Source organism: Artemia sp. Qi Xiang Cuo, chromosome 15, assembly GCF_049724085.1.
Source record: "Artemia sp. Qi Xiang Cuo chromosome 15, ASM4972408v1, whole genome shotgun sequence".
Classification (NCBI taxonomy): Eukaryota; Metazoa; Arthropoda; class Branchiopoda; order Anostraca; family Artemiidae; genus Artemia; species Artemia sp. Qi Xiang Cuo.
The window spans coordinates 492,163-514,162 of NC_142808.1; the positions used below are offsets into that span (position 1 = coordinate 492,163).

General features: G+C 39.0%; 1 protein-coding gene across 1 annotated transcript in view; it reads right to left on the bottom strand.

Moving 5' to 3' along the window:
- Nucleotides 1-9,923: 9,923 nt before the first annotated feature.
- The window catches only part of LOC148943199 (uncharacterized), a 39,573-nt gene continuing 27,496 nt past the window's right edge, over nt 9,924-22,000 (bottom strand). The window contains exon 3 of the mRNA XM_089101763.1: nt 9,924-10,370. Coding sequence (XP_088957889.1) covers nt 9,924-10,370 — 447 coding nt within the window. The remainder of the gene's footprint in view (nt 10,371-22,000) is intronic.

The window sequence follows — 22,000 nt, forward strand, 5'->3', positions numbered from 1 at the left end:
ATTTTTGGTTTTCCCTCCAAAATTGACCCTCCCTCCCGTGCCCTCAGAAATGGGGGAAGGTGGGGTCGCTGAGCCTTGCCCTTGACGCAGATCACGCTTTATTTTCGATTCTGAGCATTTTGATCCAAAATTGCCCCCCCCCCCTCCCCTGCCCTCAGGGGAGGGGGGGGGTCCCCCTCCCCTCAGGGAAGTGTGTGTGTGTGTGTGTGTGTGTGTGTGTGTGTGTGTGTGTGTGTGTGTGTGTGTGTGTGTGTGTGTGTGTGTGTGTGTGTGTGTGTGTGTGTGTGTGTGTGTGTGTGTGTGTGTGTGTGTGTGTGTGTGTGTGTGTGTGTGTGTGTGTGTGTGTGTGTGTGTGTGTGTGTGTGTGTGTGTGTGTGTGTGTGTGTGTGTGTGTGTGTGTGTGTGTGTGTGTGTGTGTGTGTGTGTGTGTGTGTGTGTGTGTGTGTGTGTGTGTGTGTGTGTGTGTGTGTGTGTGTGTGTGTGTGTGTGTGTGTGTGTGTGTGTGTGTGTGTGTGTGTGTGTGTGTGTGTGTGTGTGTGTGTGTGTGTGTGTGTGTGTGTGTGTGTGTGTGTGTGTGTGTGTGTGTGTGTGTGTGTGTGTGTGTGTGTGTGTGTGTGTGTGTGTGTGTGTGTGTGTGTGTGTGTGTGTGTCATCTCTGTGTGTAAGTCGTCACTTTGAGTATGTCGTCTCTTTGTGTGTGTCGTCTCTGTGTGTGTGTGTGTGTTGTCTCTATGCATGTGTCGTCTATATGTGTGTTTCGTATCTGTTTGTGTGTGTTCCCTCTGTGTGAGTGTTGTCTTGAGTGTCCTCACTAAAAAAACTACTGTATTAAAAAAAAAATTAATTAAATTGATCATAAGACCTAAATTATTTAATCATATACTCCATGTCTCGTCTCTCTGTGTGTGTTGACTCTGTGTGTGTGTGTATCGTCTCTGTGAATGTGTCGTGTTTGTGTATTTGTCCTCTCTGTGTGTAATTCGTCTCTTTGTGTCTGTCGTGTCTATATGTTTGTCCTCTCTGTGTGTGAGTGAACTCTGTGTGTGTGTCGTCTCTGTGGAAGTGTCGTCTCTGTGGGTGTTTCGTATCTGTGTGTGTGGTGTCTCTGTGTGTTTGTCGTCTCTGTGTGCGTGTCGTCTCTCTATGTGTTGTCGTTTATGTGTGTGTGTCGTCTCTGTGTCTGTGTTGTCTCTATGTTTCTGTCGTCTCTGTGTGTCTGTGTGTCGTCTCTGTGTGTTTGTCGTCTCTGTGTGTGTGTCGTCTCTATGTGTATGTCGTCACTTTGAGTGTGTCGTCTCTGTGTGTGTGTCGTCTCTGTGTGTGTGTGTGTCGTCTCTGTGTGGATGTTGTCTATGTTTGTGTGTTGTCTGTATGTGTTTGTCGTCTCTATGTGTGTTTCGTATCTGTGTGTGTGTGACGTCTCTCTGTGTGTGTCGTCTCTATGTGTGTTTGTCATTTCTGTGTGTGTGTCTCGTCTCTCTGTGTGTATTGACTCTGTGTGTGTGTATCGTCTCTGTCCATGTGTCGTCTCTATTTGTCGTTTCTGTGTGTTTGTCCTCTCTGTGTGTGATTCGTCTCTTTGCGTGTGTCGTCTCTGTGTGTTTGTCCTCTCTGTGTGTGAGTGGACTCTGTATGTATGTGTCGTCTCTGTGCATGTGTCGTCTCTGTGGGTGTTTCATATCAGTGTGTCTGTCATCTCTGTGTCTGTGTTGTCTCTATGTGTGTGTCGTCTGTGTGTGTGTGTCGTTTCTGTGTGTTTGTCCACTCTGTGCGTGTGTCGTCTCTTTGTGTGTTTCGTATCTGTGTGTGTGTTGTCTCTGTGTGTTTGTCGTCTCTGTGTGCGTGTCGTCTCTCTATGTGTGTCATCTATGTGTGTTTGTCGTCTCTGTGTGTGTGTCGTCTCTATGTCTAAGTCGTCACTTTGAGTTTGTCATTTCTATGTGTGTGTCGTCTGTGTGTGTGTGTCGTCTCTGTGTGGATGTGGTTTCTGTGTGTGTGTTGTCTCTATGTGTTTGTGTCGTCTCTATTTGTGTTTAGTATCTGTGTGGGTGTGATGTCTCTTTGTGTGTGTCGTCTCTATGTGTGTTTGTCATTTATGTGTGTGTCTCGTCTCTCTGTGTGTGTTGACTCTGTGTGTGTGTATCGTCTCTGCGTATGTGTCGTCTCTATGTGTCGTGTCTATGTGTTTGTACTCTCTGTGTGTGATTCGTCTCTTTGTGTCTGTCGTCTCTGTGTGTTTGTCCTCTCTGTGTGTGAGTAGACTCTGTGTGTGTGTGTAGTCTCTGTGAATGTGTCGTCTCTGTGGGTGTTTCGTATCTGTGTGTTTGATGTCTCTGTGTGTTTGTCGTCTCTGTGTGCGTGTCGTCTCTCTTTGTGTTGTCGTCTTTCTGTGTGTGTCGTTTCTGTGTGCTTGTCGTCTCTGTTTGTGTGTCGTCTCTATGTGTAAGTCATGACTTTGAGTGTGTCGTCTCTGTGTGTGTGTCGTCTGTGTGTGTGTGTGTCGTCTGTGTGGATGTTGTCTCTGTGTGTGTGTTGTCTCTATGCATGTGTCGTCTCTGTGTTCAAGTTCAAGTTCAAGTTCCATTTATTTCCATAAATAACAATAACACAAACAATATCCCAAAGGGCTCAATGGCCCGTTATTTGGGAAACGACATAGAATAAATGACTAATATTAAAACTTGGCTTAAACAATACTAAACAATGTTTAACTTATAAATCTATAAGGAAAAGAAGTCAACTCACCGACAGTCCACACGAAACAGCGACCCTCCTATCACCCGACAATAAATAAATAAATCAAAAACAAAAAATTCTCTACATCATCGAGGATCCAACGCCAACAAAAAAACTATACAACAACTATAAACTATTTAATATTTAGCTTTAATAAGAAACTTATCATATGTCTTTTCAAGGAGCCAAGTGTTTGTGACTGACAAATCTGAGCAGGAACCAAGTTCCAAGCACGTCCCACAGTCACGACCAGAACAAAGTCTGAACGAACCGAGGGAGTAGCCGGAATTATAACATCCTCCCTGTTTCGAACTGCGTAAAAATTTACTTCCCCTACTGGCTTAAGTAGTCCAGAAAAACAAAATGGGAGATCTCCGTGGAAGAATTGATATGCCAACGAAGCTAGAGATATAACATAAATATCTCTAATCTTAAGGAGATTAACAGGAGAGTGTGTAGTCGACTGGAGAACTCTTACCGCTTTCTCATGAAGAATATGAACAGGAGCAAATACAGAAGAAAATGTAGACATCCACACAGACGAACAGTAACATATATAAGGGAAAATGAGAGAGAAATATAAAAGACGGAGTATAGGAAAAGGAAATAAACGCTTTAATTTACGGATGATTCCAAGTCCACGGGAAATTTTCACTCTTATTACTTGAACGTGCAACTTAAACGATAAATTTTCATCCAAAAGAACTCCCAGGAATCGCACATATCGATCTGGGGGGCGACTTATGAAGCGTCTTGGTGTAGGAAGCTCAGTAATTGTGGGGCAGCTCACACCTGTACGGGAAAAAATAAGAAGGTCCGACTTTTTTACATTTAAAGCTAGTTGATTTATGTCAAACCAATTGAGTATCTTTTCAGTCAGTGCTTGAAGCTTTAGAATAAGGGATGACTCATCCGGAGCTGCAGCACCTAGAGTAGTGTCATCTGCAAATGATACCAGTTCTTCTCGACTATCAGATGTGGACGCCGACATAGTCTGAGAGTAACATTTGTGACACAATCCACAGCAAACATTGGGAATTGGGGTGTTTAGAAGTCGGTAGAGGTCGTTCACATATATCAGGAATAGGGTTGGCCCAAGAATAGAACCTTGGGGTACTCCGTATTCAATTGGAACTTCCTTGTCTGTATCTTCCATGGCAATAGATCTGTCAGTAAGGTATGAAGAGAGCCAAGACAATGCTTCCCCACGCACACCATGATGAGAAAGTTTACCAATGAGAATCTTGTGTGTAAGGCTGTCAAAAGCTTTCTTTACATCGAGAAAAATGGCTGCAGGAATAAGATTAGAGTCTAAAGATTGTCGTATAAACTGAAGAAGTTTATTACAAGCATGTTCTGTAGAGTACTTTGCGCGAAACCCAAACTGATGCTTATGGAAAAAAGATTTAGCTTCAAGAAACCTTACCAGACGTTTGAGCATTGGCCTTTCAAATATCTTGGAGAACACTGACAAAAGAGAGATCGGCCTATAATTCCCAGGATCCTCACGGTCACCTCCTTTAAAGAGAGCTATCACACGTGACAATTTAAGACGTTGAGGAAATACTCCTAGTTGAAATGACCTATTAATCAAATGGCAAAGTGGGGTTATAATCGATGGAAGGATATGTTTAATTACTTTAGCAGAAATTTTGTCAAAACCTGTTGAAGAATTCTTTAAGGACAAAACAATATTTGTAATTTCCTGCACTGTAACGTCCTCAAGAGCCATTGATTTCAAGCACGGGGGGCCTAGGAACTGCTTCCAAGTCTGAGACACCGAGCAGTGAGAAACACTATTAGCAGTTGATTTCCCTATCTCCGCGAAGAATTTGTTCATATGATGTCGTACTTGGCCTTTTTCTGTGATAAGTTGATCGTCTACCATAAGAGACTTAGGGAGACCTTCTAGTTTTTTCGATGGCCGACTAAATTCCTTAATCACGTCCCACGTCTTCTTTATATTTCTACCGCACTCATCAAATCTCTTAGTATAATACACTGTTTTTGTTCTCCGAATAATTGATTTCAGCATATTACGGTACAACTTAAATGCTTCTAATTTAGCATCACTTGGTCTGTTTTTGTACTCTTTCCAAAGGTTCTGCTTTCTATTTATTGACTTGAGGACTCCCGGTGTTAGCCAGGGAGCTATGGGTGTTGATCTTCTTGATCGAGGATTCCTTAAAGGAGCTTTTAGACAATAAGCCGCGAATTCTTCCTTAACAGTGTCATAAAACTGGCCAAATATATCGTTATAATTGCCCAAATTAATCTTTTCTGGTAATGAAAAGTCCCATGAAGATGTACTCAGATCTTCTTTCAGTTTATCCAGCTCCACTGGTGAGCAACATAATCTCGGTGTATCTTGGGGGACTAATCTTTGTGGATTTTGGAGGATTGGAAACAAGGCTGCAACTGGCAAATGGTCGGAAGTATCAGAAAGCAGTACTTCGTTCTTAATGGAGTGTAGTGATGGAAAAATATTATCAATTAATGTTGCTGACTGGTTAGAAATCCTTGTCGGTATGTTTATACAAGGAGCTAATCCATACGAAATTAGTAAAGACAAAAGATCAGAAGCCTGTCTAGATGACGGATCCGCAAGGTCGAGGTTAAAGTCCCCCATTAATACAACTTCGTATTTTTCAGAAAAAACTTTTCCAAGAACATCTTCTAATGTTTCCATAAATTGGGTTATAGACCCACTTGGAGAACGATATACTTCGCCTATTATTATCCTTTCCTTAGCGTTGATTGGGACTTCTATAAAAAGTGACTTCTCTATGTGTGTTTCGTATCTGTGTGTGTGTGTGACGTCTCTTTGTGTATGTCGTCTCTATGTGTGTTTTTCACTTCTGTGTGTGTTTCTCGTCTCTCTGTGTATGTTGACTCTGTGTGTGTGTATCGTCTCTGTGAATGTGTCGTCTCTATGTGTCGTTTCTGTGTGTTTGTCATCTCTGTGTGTGATTCGTCTCTTTGTGTCTGTCGTCTCTGTGTGTTTGTCCTCTCTGTGTGTGAGTGGACTCTGTGTGTGTGTCGTCTCTGTATATGTGTAGTCTCTGTGGGTGTTTCGTATCTGTGTGTCTGTCATCTCTATGTCCGTGTTGTCTCTATGTGTGTGTAGTCTCTGTGTGTGTGTGTCGTTTCTGTGTGTTTGTCCTCTCTGTGCGTGTGTCGTCTCTTTGTGTGTTTTGTATCTGTGTGTGTGTTGTCTCTGTGTGTTTGTCGTCTCTGTGTGTGTGTCGTCTCTCTGTGTGTGTCGTCTCTGTGTGTTGTCGTCTCTGTGTGTTGTGTCTCTGTCTGTTGTCGTCTCTATGTGTAAGTCGTCATTTTGAGTGTGTCGTCTCTGTGTGTGTGTCGTCTCTCTATGTGTGTCGTCTCTGTGTGTTTGTCATCTCTATGTGTAAGTCGTCACTTAGAGTGTGTCGTCTCTGTGTGTGTGTGTCGTCTCTGTGTGGATGTTGTCTCTGTGTGTGTGTGTCGTCTCTATGTGTCTGTCGTCTCTATCTGTGTTTCGTATCTGTGTGTGTGTGACGTCTCTTTGTGTGTGTCGTCTCTATGTAAGTTTGTCATTTATGTGTGTGTGTCTCGTCTCTCTGTGTGTGTTGACTCTGTGTGTGTGTATCGTCTCTGTGCATGTGTCGTCTCTATGTGTCGTTTCTGTGTGTTTGTCCTCTCTGTTGGTGATTCGTCTCTTTGTGTCGGTCGTCTCTGTGTGTTTTTTAAATTTTTGGGTCACCTGCCGGAGACTCTGTGCGGATGGGCGCCCCCTAATATTGTCCCAAATTCCTCTCTCAATTTAGCACTTGTTCACGGATGCCCAGCGTCTCCAATCACTTTCCCAATAGTATCTATTCATTGTCTCAGCTCAGTTTAGAAAATCTGAGCCAATTTCCACTTTTTTAAATTTAGGGTCACTTGCTTGAGACTCTGGGCAGGTGAGGTGGGCACCTCCAAAAATTTGTCACAACTTCCGCTCTCGCCTTAGAACTTATTCACGGATACCTAAAACCGTCAACGGTTAGACTGTTGCCCTAGCGGTAACCATGCCATGCTCTACACACATACCAACAATATATTTTTGTTTTCCATTTTCACAATTGGGTCCCAATCGAGCTCATGTCCATTGCTTAGCATTCAGGCCTTGACAAATAAAGCCCAGATAGTCGGACCCCAACGCTCCAATCTGAACACTGACTAAGACCCCAATTCTGAGCTAGTGTATTTCAACCAGTCAGGCTGGTGGACTAAGACCCCAATTCTGAGCTAGTGAATTTCCACCATTCAGGCTGGTGGACTAAGACCCCAATACTGAGCTAGTTGATTTCCACAATTCAGGCTGGTGGACTAAGACCACAATTCTGAGCTAGTGAATTTACACCATTCAGGCTGGTCGACTGAGACCCCAATTCTGAGCTAGTGTATTTCAACCATTCAGGATGATGGACTAAGACCCTACTTCTGAGCTAGTGGATTTCAACCATTCTGGCTGGTGGACTGAGACCCCACTTCTGAGCTGGTGGATTTCAACAATTCTGGCACTTTGACTTTTCATTCCCAATTAAATTAAAAAATAAGCATTTTCAACTAGAAATAAGGAGCTTCGTTAAAAACTAAGGCGAATGGAAATTATCCCGTATATGAAGGGAGCTACCCCCTCCAAAATACCTTGTTCTTTATGTTAGACTTTGACTTTTCATTCCAAATTAAATTAAAAAATAAGTATTTTCAACTAGAAATAAGGAGCATCGTTAAAAACTAAGACGAATGGAAATTATCCCGTATAAGAAGGGAGCTACCCCCTCCGAAATACCTTGTTTTTTATGTTAGACTTTGACTTTTCATTCCCAATTAAATTAAAAAATAAGTATTTTCAACTAGAAATAAGGTGCATCGTTAAAAACTAAGACGAATGGAAATTATCTTCGATTATGAGCATTTTTGTTTCCCCTCCAAAATTGATCCCCCTCTCCCCTACCCTCAGAAATGGGGGAAGGAGGGGCCTCTGAGCCTTGCCCTTGAGGCAGATCCCGTTTATTTTCGATTCTGAGTATTTTTGGTTTTTCCTCCAAAATTGACCCCCCCCCTCCCCTGTCCTCAGAAATGGGGGAAGGAGGGGCCTCTGAGCCTTCCCCTTGAGGCAGATCACGCTTTATTTTCGATTCTGAGCATTTTGATTTTCCCTCCAAAATTGACCCCCCCTCCCCTGCCCTCAGAAATGGGGGAAGGGGGGCCTCTGAGCCTTGCCCTTGAGGCAGATCCCATTTTTTTCGATTCTGAGTATTTTTGGATTTCCCTCCAAAATTTACCCCCCCCCCTCCCCTGCCCTCAAAAATGGGGGAAGGAGGGGCCTCTGAGCCTTGCCCTTGAGGCAGATCCCGTTTATTTTCGATTCTGAGTATTTTTGGTTTTCCCTCCAAAATTGACCCCCCTCCCCTGTCCTCGAAAATGGGGGAAGGAGGGGCCGCTGAGCCTTCCCCTTGAGGCAGATCACGCTTTATTTTCGATTATGTGCATTTTGTTTTTCCCTCCAAAATTGACCCCCCCCCTCCCCTGCCCTCAGACAGGGGGGAAGTAGGGGCCGCGGAGCCGACCCCCTGAGGTCGATGCCATTTATATTAAATTCTGTGTATTTTTTTTTTTCCCTCCAAAATTTACCCCCCCTCCCCTGCCCTCAAACAAGGAGGTCCGAGGCGGCGCTGAGCCTTGCCCTCGAGGCAGATTCCGTTTATTTTCGATTCTGAGTATTTTTGGTTTTCCCTCCAAAATTGACCCCCCCCCTCCCCTGCCCTCAGAAATGGGGGAAGGTGGGGTCGCTGAGCCTTGCCCATGAGGCAGATCACGCTTTATTTTCGATGCTGAGCATTTTGATTTTCCCTCCAAAATTGACCCCCCCCTGCCCACCGAAATGGGGGAAAGAGGGGCCTCTGAGCCTTGCCCTTGAGGCAGATCCCGTTTATTTTCGATTTTGAGTATTTTTGGTTTTTCCTCCAAAATTGACCCCCCCCCTCCCCTGCCCTCAGAAATGGGTGAAGGAGGGGCCGCTGAGCCTTCCTCTTGAGGCAGTTCACGCTTTATTTTCGATTCTGAAACGTTAGAAACTATTTTAAATTGACAACATTGTTCAAACATCACTTGTATATTATACAGTACACAATCAACCCATCTCCCCCAAAAAAGTATTTTATTCAGAGATTTCATGTTAAGAAATTTTCCAATCACTAATTAGAATCAATCACACTCCTATTATTCAAAAATTAATTAATTTCGTTCATAGTGTCCAATTTGCGAATTCCTTATCCCTTTTTGCAAAAATGTCAATCAAAACAATTCCTAAATACGCAATTTGACAATCTCTAGTTTTCGATTTAAGAAAAATAGCGGGGAATCCCCGTTCGTAATTGCTAATCACCTTAACCCTTTTTCTCCATCTTCAAGTACATGCTCCAAAAATATTTTATTCAGAAATTTCATGTTAAAAAATTATCCTATCACTAATTACCCCTTTTTTGCAAATGTCAATCAAACGCCAAGGAACGTAATTTCCCCGAACACATCAAACTGTTTCCAAGGCAGATTAACTTTTTAAAATGTTCACGCGTAAATACAGTGTCAAAGGTATGGGTTTTTCACACTGTCAAATAACCAGTCTGGTAATCTGCCTTGGAAAGGTGCCATGGGAATTGCTATACCCGTGAGCAAATTCAATAGATACTTACTACTAACGTAAAACAATACACCCATTGCGCCAGTTTAGAAAAAGTGAGTATTTCATCTTCTTTCCAGATTCCTTTAGTTTTTGAAATTTAGTGGCAGGGTTTTTTTGCTAACACTAATTGTTCTTCAATAGTTTTTTTTTCTCTTGAACATTTTTTAAATGGAAGATTTTTTTCAGATGAGGGGGGACTTGTCAAATGGTTGCTCTTTCTTACTTTTCAAGATAAAACTCTTCAGCTTTAAGGAATGCCTGGTTGTGATATAGGCTTTTTCTGGGTAGCTGAACCACTAATACATTAAGGGATATACTGTATCTCCCGGTTAAAATCATATTGCAGATCTCATAGTAATTGCCTGACGATGAAAGTTTTATAAATAACTCAAAAATAATACAAACAAGTCTCTTTGGAAGTAAGAAAAATAAAGTAAGCAAAAAATACAAAAAAAAATGTTTCTTGTCCCTATCTCTAGTTGAATAAAATAAATTGTGGGTTAAAATGAAAAGACTGTGGCTGAAAAGAATGAGACTGGAACTGGTCAATTGCAAGCTGAGGAATTTTCTGCAGAAGAGGGCGAGCTTGATTCAGTTGCTCAAGCTTGGCATTTTGAACAGGAGCATCAAATGAGAAGTCAAATCCTGGCTGAGTTTGCTGGATGAACGCATTGGGTTCAGATTGAATATTTGAAACAGATGCATGTTGAACAGCGCTAAATAGAAGATCTGTTTGCTGCTGTTGAGGCACGGGCACATCTGTTTGAACAGATTCTGGAGCAGCAAATGGAGTTGAAAGGGCAGGGGTTGATGTTCCTTTCAGATTACTAGAATCGTTTTCCAAGGCGCCTGGAATTCTATCCCCATCAGCATCATTGCCAAAGTCTTCTTTAGCGTTAGTTAGTTTTGTTATTTCTTTGGCCTGTAAGAAAAGTCAAATTTTAGTTTCTGGGTACATTGTTTCTTATTTGGGGAAAAGATATTTAAAACAGTAGGGTCTATGTCAATATTTTGCTGCGTGTCAAAATAATTTGTTGTTGATTAAATTTCGTTTAATTTCATTTGCTGCTTAATAATTGTAGCAGGTATATGTGATTCTGATGTTTGACTATCAGTGATCTACTTGATATGAAGAAGGCTACCAATTTAACAAGGAAAGAGTCAATATTAGATTCAGTTACAAGTTTCTCGACTATTATATTATGGTTAACAAGGTCAAATGCTTTTTGAAGGTTGATGGAAACTAAATTTAGCGAGAAATTAGGTGTTTCGACAGTTTTCCAAATTGAGTAAAAAAGAAAAACAAGGTAATGGGAAGTAGAAGTAGATATGAGGTTTCCGAATTGGCTCAGGTTAGTAAAAGGTAGGAGTTTTGTCTTCTAGCCAATCTGCAATGAGTCCTTCATATATTTTTGAGAATCTAGGAGTGAGAGAAATAGGATAAACACCTTCAAAATTAGGTGTTCCGTCTTTTATTTTTAAGGGGGCTATGAGCCCTAATTTCTATATTTGCGGGTATTAGCCAACTCAGTAATTTCGTTGAACAGAAATTACAAGGGCTTTGAAAGGACACGTGTTTTTCGTAGTTTCCCAATTTTTCTTTCGATCTCAGACGGAGATATGGAGGGGAAAGAAGTTGAGAGGTCATCTGTTGGCGATTGATAATACAATACCGATAATACAATACCGCAAGGCTTTGAACGATAGAAGCGAGAAACATGTTAAGATTATTAGCCGTAACCTTAGGAGATTCAGGTAGGTTGAAATTAAGCTGGTCTAGACTCTTATCACATAACTTTTTTACCTCGAAATCCCTATTCTTCGGTTTATAGGTAAACGATTCTTCGACCTAATTCCTGTAGTAGGATCGGGCAGATTTACATTTTTTCCTTTTAATTGTTTTAATTGTCAGTACAGACAGAGGGTGGCCTAACGGAGTGGTTTTCTGTTCAGTCAGGTGTAAGGCAGGGCTGCATTCTATAACCATTACTGTTTGCCATAATGATAGATTTTGTTCTCCGTGGATGCAGCTTTAGTGGCGGTATACAATTAGATCCACTGAGAGAACTCAATGATGGTGATTTGCTGACGATGTCGCGCTTATTACCCACGACCCTGAAGATATGCAACGCAACATTAATGAACTCGGTCGTATGGCAAATGCTGTCGGACTCTCCATAAATGCTAACAAGACCAAATCAATGTCGAATGCAGTCATACCTGACTTAGCCGAAGGACTTTTGGTTAACAACGAGGAAATTGAGAAAGTGAGAGAGTTCAAGTATCTCGGCAGCATTCTTACGAAAGATGCCAATTCCAAAAGAGAAATACTGTGCCGAATAACATTGGCTGGGTCTGCTTTAAGCTACCTTAGAAATGTTTGGAGAAATAATGAATATTCCCAGAAGTTAAAGCTAAAAATTTATAATTGTAATGTGTTCTCTGTCCTTGTGTACGGCTGCAAAACTTGGAGCATCACTGCTCACCTAGAACGACGACTCCAGGCATTCGACATTAATTGCCTAAGGTCTATCCTAAATATACGTTGGACAGAAAGAATACGAAATAATAAAATCTATCGTATGACAAATCATACCCTCTTCCTTGATCTTATTAGAAAGCGGCGATGGATTTATTGGGGGCATATGGTGCGAATGGGGGAAGGAAGGCTGCCGCACGATGCATGGTGTTGGAAACACACCGGTCTCCGCAAATCAGGGAGACCGAAAATGACCCTTGGCAGGTCGCTAATGAAGGAGGCGAAGCTGGCGAGGTCCTCGTTGGAGGAGCTATGGTTGAAGGCTCAGGATAGGTCGTCGTGGCGAATCACTGTTGCTGCCTTATGCGCCCCCAGGCGTAGGAGGACCTAAGTCTAAGTACATTCTAATTGTTTTCTCAGTTTATTAGCTTCATACAGTTTACCATTTCTGAGAAGTTTCAATTTTTTTAATTATCGGTTTTATGGGTTGATTAAATTAAAAACAAACAAGTTTTTTCAACTGAAAGTAAGGAGCAACATTAAAATTTAAAACGAACAGAAATTATTACGTGTATGAAGGGGATTGCCCCCTCTTCAACACCACGCTCTTTACGCTAATGTTATTTAAGTACTTTTAAAAAACTAATATTCTAGTTAAACGACCCTTGTGGAGTCGTTCTTAAAGAATTGGGAACAAATTCAAACTTTAGTGTAAAGAGCGTGGTGTTAAAGAGGGAGCAATCCCTTTCATAAACGTAATAATTTCTGCTCGTTTTAATTTTTAAGGCTGCTCCTTACTTTGAATTGAAAAAACTTGTTTCTTTAAATTTAATTTCCGATCGTTTTTAAGTAATGCCAGGAAATCTAGCCCCACCTCCATGGAGAAAACCCCCTCTCCATAGAAACATCCTCTAGACAATTCAATCCCAGTGAAAATTTAGCCCAGAAAATTATCCTTAACAACTCCACGCGTAAAATTGAGAGAGAAAAGAGAAAGCAAGACATTTAAAAAGAATCTTGTAATGGAATTCTGGCAAATTCCCCCAGTTTATAATGCTACCCCTGGGAAAAGAAAAAAAATCATTCTTCTGGCTTTTTATTATTTCTTTGTTATTATTTTTCTTTTATATTTTATTTATCTATTATTATCTCAAATTCGGTTATTTATTTGTTTATCTATTTTTGTTCGTGTATATAGGTTATAGTTTATCTATTTTTGATTTATTTATAATAGTCTTAATTCAATCGTTGAGGTTTATGTAAATAGTTGAGTTAATAGGTAAGTAGTTACGTGGACTTTTGCGCGATCGCAAACCATCATAGTTTTTCTCCAGCGTGAAAATATTGTTTAATTTATTTATTTGTTTGTGAATGTTGATTAATAAACTTATGAACTTATGAACTTATGGCAAAGAAAAAATACAAAATTCCACAGTTTCGCAGATAGAAACTTGAAACTACTACAGAATGCTGAATGCTGAATGCTTCACTACAGAAACCACTACTGATATGCTGAATCTGATGGTGTGATTTTCATTCAGATTCTAATTCTTCTAAGGGGTATTTCACCCTTTTTTTGAAAATCCAGCCAATTTTCTCACGCTCGTAGCGTTTTATCACTAAGACTAAACTTAATGAAACTTATATTTTTAGAATAAACATAATAACCCAATTCGTTTAATATATCTATTGGTATCAAAATTCCGTTTGGTCGCTCTTTACTTAAAGTTCGTTACCACGAACTGTTTGATTAATGAATTATTGGTCACTGGAGCATTTTTTAAGTCTTTTTTTTCTGAGAAAAAATAGATATTTATTAGTAGTATGCGTCGTCTGGATTCTATAGAAGCTATACGAAAACATTTTTATGGAAGCTATACGAATTTCAACGTTATTCTATAGAAGTTCTACACCTTTTCAAAGAGAGTGAGTATCCTCTCACATGGCATTATACTTTTACGAGACATATAGGTAAACATTTCTACAGGGCATATACACCTTTTCAAAGAGAGTTAGTATAACTTGATTGGTAATTGGGATTTGAATAAAAGGAATAGTTTTCTCTACAATTCATATTAGTAAGAGAATTGAATTCAAAGAGAATAATTTATTTGAATGGATATTAGTATAGACAAATGAGTGGTGCATTTACATTATTGGAGATAAGTGATGGAGCTGACAGCAGCAGCAATGATATACGAGTACCCAATCTGGCTGTGAAAATAACCGCTGGTTGTAGACTATGTCTTGAATTGGACACTATGTATGCTAGATACATGATATCATTAAGCAAATTTAAGCAGGAGGAGCAGCTATGTTTTGCTGGAAAAGTGAATATTCTCCATATAAATAAACTTCGGTCAGCATTAGATGTCCTATCGAAATATATTGATGAGAACAAAATGCATCAGTGATTATTATTGTAATTATGTTCAATAAAATTTTTTCTAAATCAATGGTATTTTTTTTCTTCCTATAGTAGACAAGCGTATATTTTTTAGAGTAGAAAAAATTCTGGTTAGTCTGAAGTTGGTTGTGAGAGAGTTAGGACTCTAAAAAATGGAAAGATTCGAGAAAGATAGAATCATGAGGAATCTAGTTCTTATGGAAAAACGTTTGATTCTAGATGACGATTTTCTAGAGCTGTCTATTCAAAGGAAAATATTTTCTCGGGGAATGCTTGTCGATATAATGAAAACTGATTCTCCATCATTAGACTATTGTATGAAGCTTCTACGTCGTGGTCCAAATGCATTTACACAATTTATTGATATATTGATCACAACACGGCAAAATAGTATTATGGATATGCTTTTAAACATTAGTTTAGAAATTTAGGACTTTTTTTCATGTAAAAGATGGCGCTCAAGAATGGATTACTCCTCTCTCTCTCTCTATCTCAGATAATTTTTTGTTGTTGCTATATTTTTCCCCTTGTGGTGGTGAGAGCGTCAATACAAGAAAAAATGCTTCAAACGTATTGGCCAAGTATGTACTCACAGGTCAGCTGGTCATCATGTGAGAATTGCACAATGATTGATGAGTATGATGAAAAGTGTAGATTATGCAACCCGTGTAAATTGCATAGAGGATATGCTGTACAAATTAAAGGTTGTAATTCCTGTCTTGAAAAAGTGTGTGACTCTCATGCTAGAGGGCATCTATGCTCCAATTGTCACTATGATAAATGTAAGCAGTGGGAAAATACATATTCCGGTATGATTGAAAGAATCTTAACCGTGATTTTCTTTTATTGCTAAGAAGCTGGTATCGTAGTGGTTTTACATTGTTCTGGGAGGAGGAACCGGGTCAGCGATTCAACTGTTGGAACAACAAAAAAATATGGTTTCTACGTCATAGTTGTGAAGACAATGGGTGTTATGATCATAAGCCCACTGATTTTTATTTGGCTGTGACGGAATGTGATTCGACACTTGAGGACACTGTTTATGAAATTGCTTCAAATACGCAAATTGAAACATGTGAATTCTATAGAATGAATGAGAATAGTATCATTGACTATACAAAGAGATATGACAAGAGTGAAGTCACGCTCTACTGCAGAAAGTTTGACCCTGACATTGCAGTACATCAGGATCAGTACACTGTGAATTCAGATAATCTACCTGCACTATTTGTTGTCGACAAATACCTAGTAGTTGATGAAATCTAAAGAGTAGAAAAGTTGTTTTATCATTTATATAATTTTTTTTTTTATTAATAAACAATTTCACATACATCTTTAGATCATTTTATTCGTAGGGCACTAAAATCAATATTAAATACACTTGTAAGTATATTTTCCACTAGAAAGTCGTTCAATTGAGGTAAGTCAACGTAGATGTTGAGAAACTGCTTGTAGGTGTAGCCACGACATCTGAACATGAAAAAGAGTAGTTCATGAAAGCCATATGTCTTAGTTGTTAAATCCTGTACTCTTCGTTGATTTTGAATAATGATTTTCCCACTGCTTTCAATAAAGTTGCTGATGTATGGAGCGTAGAATTTATACGATAGGCCAAGAGGATCAAAAAATTCAATATTCTTCAATGTTTGAAAGATGCATAGCCAATGACCGGTCTTCAAAGTCGATGGACTGCTATTAACAATGATTAGGGTATTGTTAACACTTGGAATTTTTTCAATGAAGTCCAAAGGTATTCAATAGGACTTGTACTGGGACATTTATTGATCCATACTAAATACATTGATTATTTGGTTTGTGTTCATGGTGCAAGGTCTAGTAGAACACTGCCGTCGGGTGTGATTTCCCAATAGGTTTCAAATTGACTCAGTGATATTAGCGTGATACTCTCAGTCAGAGCATCGGCAAATGTACACTCTAAACGTGCATTCCCTGTTCGTACTATACTCATATCCTGCGTGCCTGACAAGTCCAAAACAATAACCCCATGATTTTTTGAAAACATTGAATCGGTTATTCCATTTTCAAATAGTTGAGAGTCATGATCTAGGGATTGCATTGTCAACTCGTACAGAGTTCTATAGAATTTTTTTGTCAAATGATAGAGTGTACAGTGGAATACCATTCACTTTGCACACAAGGCTAGATAGACCGAAAAAATTAAAATCATGGGGGATTCAGTCCAGGATCCAACGGCCCTGCCACTCTTCACAAAGGCCAAAACCAATTTTGATGGGATTTCTCCATTGATAAATGATGAATCGCTATAGCTACGAGAGCCGGTGGCAATGTGACGTTGATTGGTGATTGTATGGGGGACAAGAAGTTTAATGTTGTTACCATTGGCTCTTAGCTTTTCCACTGCCAATGCAACAGAGCTCATAACCTGTTGTTTTCGGACGTGGAGAATTACCGATGTGAGAATGACATTTGCATCAGGTGCAGCAGGAAGAATTTTTCTCAAAATGAAATTCGATGGGGCCATCTGTAACTTTATGTCAATCTTGATATTGGGGGGTAGCCATTTGGATATATTGAATATCTCATTATTTAATTTTCCAACCAGATGATACTCCTGGGTCACTATAGTAGTCAACTCACTGTCAGTATCAACACCTGATCGATAATCATAGCCCAATGATTGTCCTCTCATCTCCTTGTACGCCTTTGGTGTCATCATCATAAATTGTATGTAGCTTGCATAGTTTGATAAATTATTGCTAGTGCTCACAAATTTTCCATTAAAAAATACATTAATTTGTTTGAATAGGTTGTGTAGAATACAGTTTTCATAGGAGAGACCATCGCCGGCATTTGGAGTTGTATTATCTAACTTTTTCTTCACCACAACATTTAAATCAATAAATGTTGATGACAAATCAATGACATAGTCTTCATTGGAAAATATTTGAAAGTGTATATTTTCCGAGAGGGGTTGTTGGGGATGAAATTGTTCATAGTAGCCATACTTGACACTGACATCAACATTTTCAGCATTGAATAGATTAAATGAGGAACTTATAGATGGATATGATTCCTTGTGGGGGAGATCATCTTAAGAGAAGAAATCCTTCTTTGATCTAACAATCTTTTTCTTTTTCTTTTTCTGCTTATTGGTCTTCGTTGTTTTATTCTCCAAAGTCCTTGTTGATGTCATTCGCTTCCTGCCTGGGTGGAGACTGATGAGTGAATGACGCGAACTTATCCTTTTCAATCCCTCCCCATTTTGTCGAGTTTTTAGTTGCTCACCAACGGCTCTTGCTGAAGATCTAATATTTTCCTTAACACTCTCCTTGAAATTCTTGCCCAACCACCAGTTTTTTATGGTTGAGTCTCCGCATAGCCACAAAGCTGGCACAGGTCAAATTCTGGCCACGGATAGTGCAGAACGGGCTAAACATGCGAACTAATTGAGCAGATTGTAGCCCGCGATATGAGCATGCCCCTTGTAGCTGTTTAAACCATTACTTGACAGACGAGGACACAGGGCTTTGGCGTAGCAATCGTTATCAGGGCTAACGCCGGAAATCCTTCTTGTTATTATTTTAGGTTAGTGTACCGTCGTTAAAACTGAGTCGATAATGAAATTTAATCACTGCTAAGCCTTTTGTTATTGCTAGAGGATCACCCAATTCACTTCTTAGTGTTAACTGACCGAGTTCCAAATACGAATTGTTTACAAGAACATACTGAAGATGCTTTATATTATAATGATGAACAGGTTCATTAGATGTTTTTCGTTCATGAACACGTAGGAGGGGGACATTTGAATTACCGACTCTCGATGTTTCCACAAAGGATGCATACAGAAATATGCAAGAGTCCGAGGTGAAACCAGGTGGATAATCAGCAAAAATAACTTGATCCATCCCGTTAACAGTGCCATCGTTTTTCCCATTGATCATATTCTGTTTAAAACCAAGAACGTCTCTCAGATTATCATTGAGAATAATTATTTCAGTGTCAACAGGTGAGCTAATGTAAATCCTATAAGGTTCCAATTAATAATTAAAATGGAATGTACCATTCCTACGATATGAGATTTTTCGATTGATTGTGCGACAAAAATATCCCATATTATCATATTGAATATATTTCAATTTGACATGTGGATATTTGCTAGATTTAAGTGCTTCAACTCATTAATAGTCGGCAAAGAGTGTCCAATCGAATGGTATAACTTTTATATCATACACACGAACCTGTTTCAGGATTCAATAGGTATTTTTGAGAATACAGTCGACAGGAGCCACTTCATACCCACCGTCAAATTTGATGGCAGGGGAGAGTTCTGTCTAAAAATCACTTGTAGTATTCAAGTCGTTGTAGAGAGGATCGGATACGTTGGACATGAATGTTACATAGAAATCATTGGGCATTGTCAATATCTTCAACACCTATCCAAGAATCAAAATCAGAGTTGTATCCTAGTCACCGAACAAGTAACTTTTTCTTACCCATGTGAGTACGTGTCTTTAATATCTAATCAATTTGATAGATTTCACTAGCATTTTTAACTTTTTGGAGTTCATAGTCATAAAAGCCACCGAGAATCTCTTCATCTTTGGTATCACGCAGGCGATAAGTTATGGGTTTAGTGTCTAGGATTTTTGCCCCTTTAAAAAGTTCGGTGGACCACAAGTAATTCCCCGTTTCAAAAACATTAGTTGTTCTATTAATTCAAACAGTATCACCAACATTGAATTTATTTTTTTTCTTGACATTTGATTCATTGGAATACTGTTTAAGAAAGGTGTCAATTGTATCATGATCAGAATGATGAAATTCCGTTGGTGTAGAGCTGGACAATGATCGATAAAGTCGTTGATTTTAAATCAGCACGATTGTATATAGATCATGAATAGAAGTCGAAGTATTTTTCAATGTACAATATCTTGAAATTAAAAGTCGAACAGTTCTTATCAATCGTTCGGCCAATGCAGCCTTTATAGGACTGTCACTATGATAGAGCAGTGTACTATATTTCTCTAGTACTTCTGCAATATGATGATTAACAAATTCACTACCTCGATCCGTTTGAATTCTTTTATATTAATCCTGTTCGAGAATACTTTCAATGGCCTGAGCAACTTCAACACCTCTCTTTGATTGCAATGGAATTGCATATGCATTGCGACTAAAAACACTGATTGCAAGTAAAATGTACTTGTACGGTGTATTGTGACGTCGTTGAATCTCATCTAGAGTCAGGAGATCTGCTTGCATTATATGCAATGGGTAAAAGGCTTTAGTTTTTCGATATTGATTGGCACGAAGTCTATGATTCCTATGCAGGATGTAACTTGATTCATTTTGTAGATAGTCTTGTACACTTTTAGTGTGAACACCAGTGACTTTGGAAAGAGTGGTGGGGGAACTTAAACTCCCCGCCTCACCAATATTTTCATAAACACCTTTCAGAACTTCAACCATTTTGAACCTAAACACGTTGTGTAATGTCCGCTATCCTTTTCTATACTGGCTGTTGGTGGTGATGATGGTAATGGTGACGTTGACTTGACACGTCTTCGCTTTTGTCTAGCTATCAGTGGTGTACTAGTATTTTCCAAAATTGATTTAAAATCTTCTTCTTCTTCATGTTCATATTTTAATGGTGTCAATGTTGATGATGATGATGCATGTTCATTTAATTTTTTTAGAATTTGTCTACTGCCAATAAGACTTTTGGGGAAGTTTAATGTATTTAGAAAGTTGTATAGATGAGTGTCAAATGATAATAGTCCTTTACGATTTGTAACCATGTTATAGATTAAATCAACTAGATTATAGCTCTTGCCGTGAGTTATAATCCCTTTCCCATTGCTCTCAACTTGAATATGATCTTGACCACTTTCCAAGATATTGGTTAGTAGTCATGTAATTGTTTCAACATATGAGTGAGGCCTTGCAATTACAAATTTAAATTAAAATGAATCCAATTCCTCCTTCTTTAGTTCTGTTCCAGCAGCAGCAGCAGACTCTTAAGAAGATGATTCTTTTTTGCGATCAATACCAGCAGCAGTGAAATTCGACTGATATGACTTTTGTTTGGCCACCCTGTAAAGTGGATCTTGACGTAAAAGCAGTTTTTTATCATCCTCAATAGTTTCATTGCCAAGGAATTTACTCAGATTTTTCTCAAAGTTTTCGATGGCTGAGAGAGTGAGCGCTATTGGAGTCAATTTACAGGGTTTTGCCATCTAGAGAAAACTGTTTACAAGTCCTGCAATTATTGGCAGTAAAAGTGTGAAAAAGCTACCGCCCGTCTGAAGAAGTCGTTTCCTTTTAAAATTCTTTCCTTTCTTTTTAGAGGCCATTGTACGTACAATGGAACGATGTTGCTTTGCCTGTTGCTTAACTACTTCTGGCACTTGAACATTACCCTCTATCAAATTTAAACAAAGTTCAGATATTAGATTAATGAAATCATTGTCAATACCATGTTTGAGTATTGGTTTCCTAAGTGGAGGTTTTGAAGTGCTTAGAACTGAAAACAAATGTCTATTTTCATGTAGTTTCTTCAGTATGATGATAGCGAATAATAGGTCTTTTTGGTATTCACGGGGAGATATACTGTAATTTCATTGTCGAAAATATCTGTGACTACACGCAGATCCTCGGGTGTATTTTGATTAAAATCCAATAGGATATAGCCGTGGGGTTTATTAGTTGCCTGATTGTATGCTGAGAGCAGAAATTTAGGGGCACCTGGATATATTTGTTTATTGAGAGTTATTAGCGAGCTAGAATCGCGAACAACTCTGTAGATGATATAGAAAGTGTAGTTCAAAGCAAATGTTCGCATACCTTTGCCCTGATGAAAGTGATTGTGTAAAACCAGAGGAACGGAAATCGGTTCATGATGAGAGCGAACAGTGAACAATTGCAGTATTTCCTGGGACCACTGTTCAACAGATTCAGCCAGTTCGTCAATGATCAGCCAAGAGTTTGGTAAGAGTTCAATAATGCTGAAAACATCAAGTCCCTGTATGAATTGTATCTGCACCAAACCCGTGATGGCAGCAATTGCTTTTATTTTATCGTATGACTCCTGCCAAATACTGTAACAATAGTATATTTTTTCGGCTTTTCCACAGACATTTTATCAGAATTTTTAATTATTTTAGTTAAGAGTGTTGTTTTGCCCGACATTGAGGGCCCACGCAGAAACAATCTGAATTGTATTTTAAATTGATACATGTTCCCTTCAACAGTTCACCTGGACAACTAACTGTAGACCATAATTGTCTAATGACTAAATAATTTCCCTACTACTACTCTGTTCAAGAATAATAATAATAAGAAGAAGACGAATAAAGAATCGTATTTTCTTTTATTATATGCATAAAAAAAAGTAACAATACATTGAAAAAAAAACACATTAAACATGAAAAAATACACTTCTTTTTAAATTTGTTTATAATAAAAAATACAACATTTACATAGGCACACTGGGAAAAAACACTTAAATAAATTCATTTTTTTTGTTTATTTATAGAAAAAAAATACAACATTAGATTAAAGCACTTGAAAAAATATCACTTTTTTTAATGAAACATTTACAAAAAAATCTGCTCTAAGTAAAAAAAAAAATAACTTTGATAGTGGCGGTGCGCCCCCCGCTGGAGGCCACCCACCCCCGGGCCGC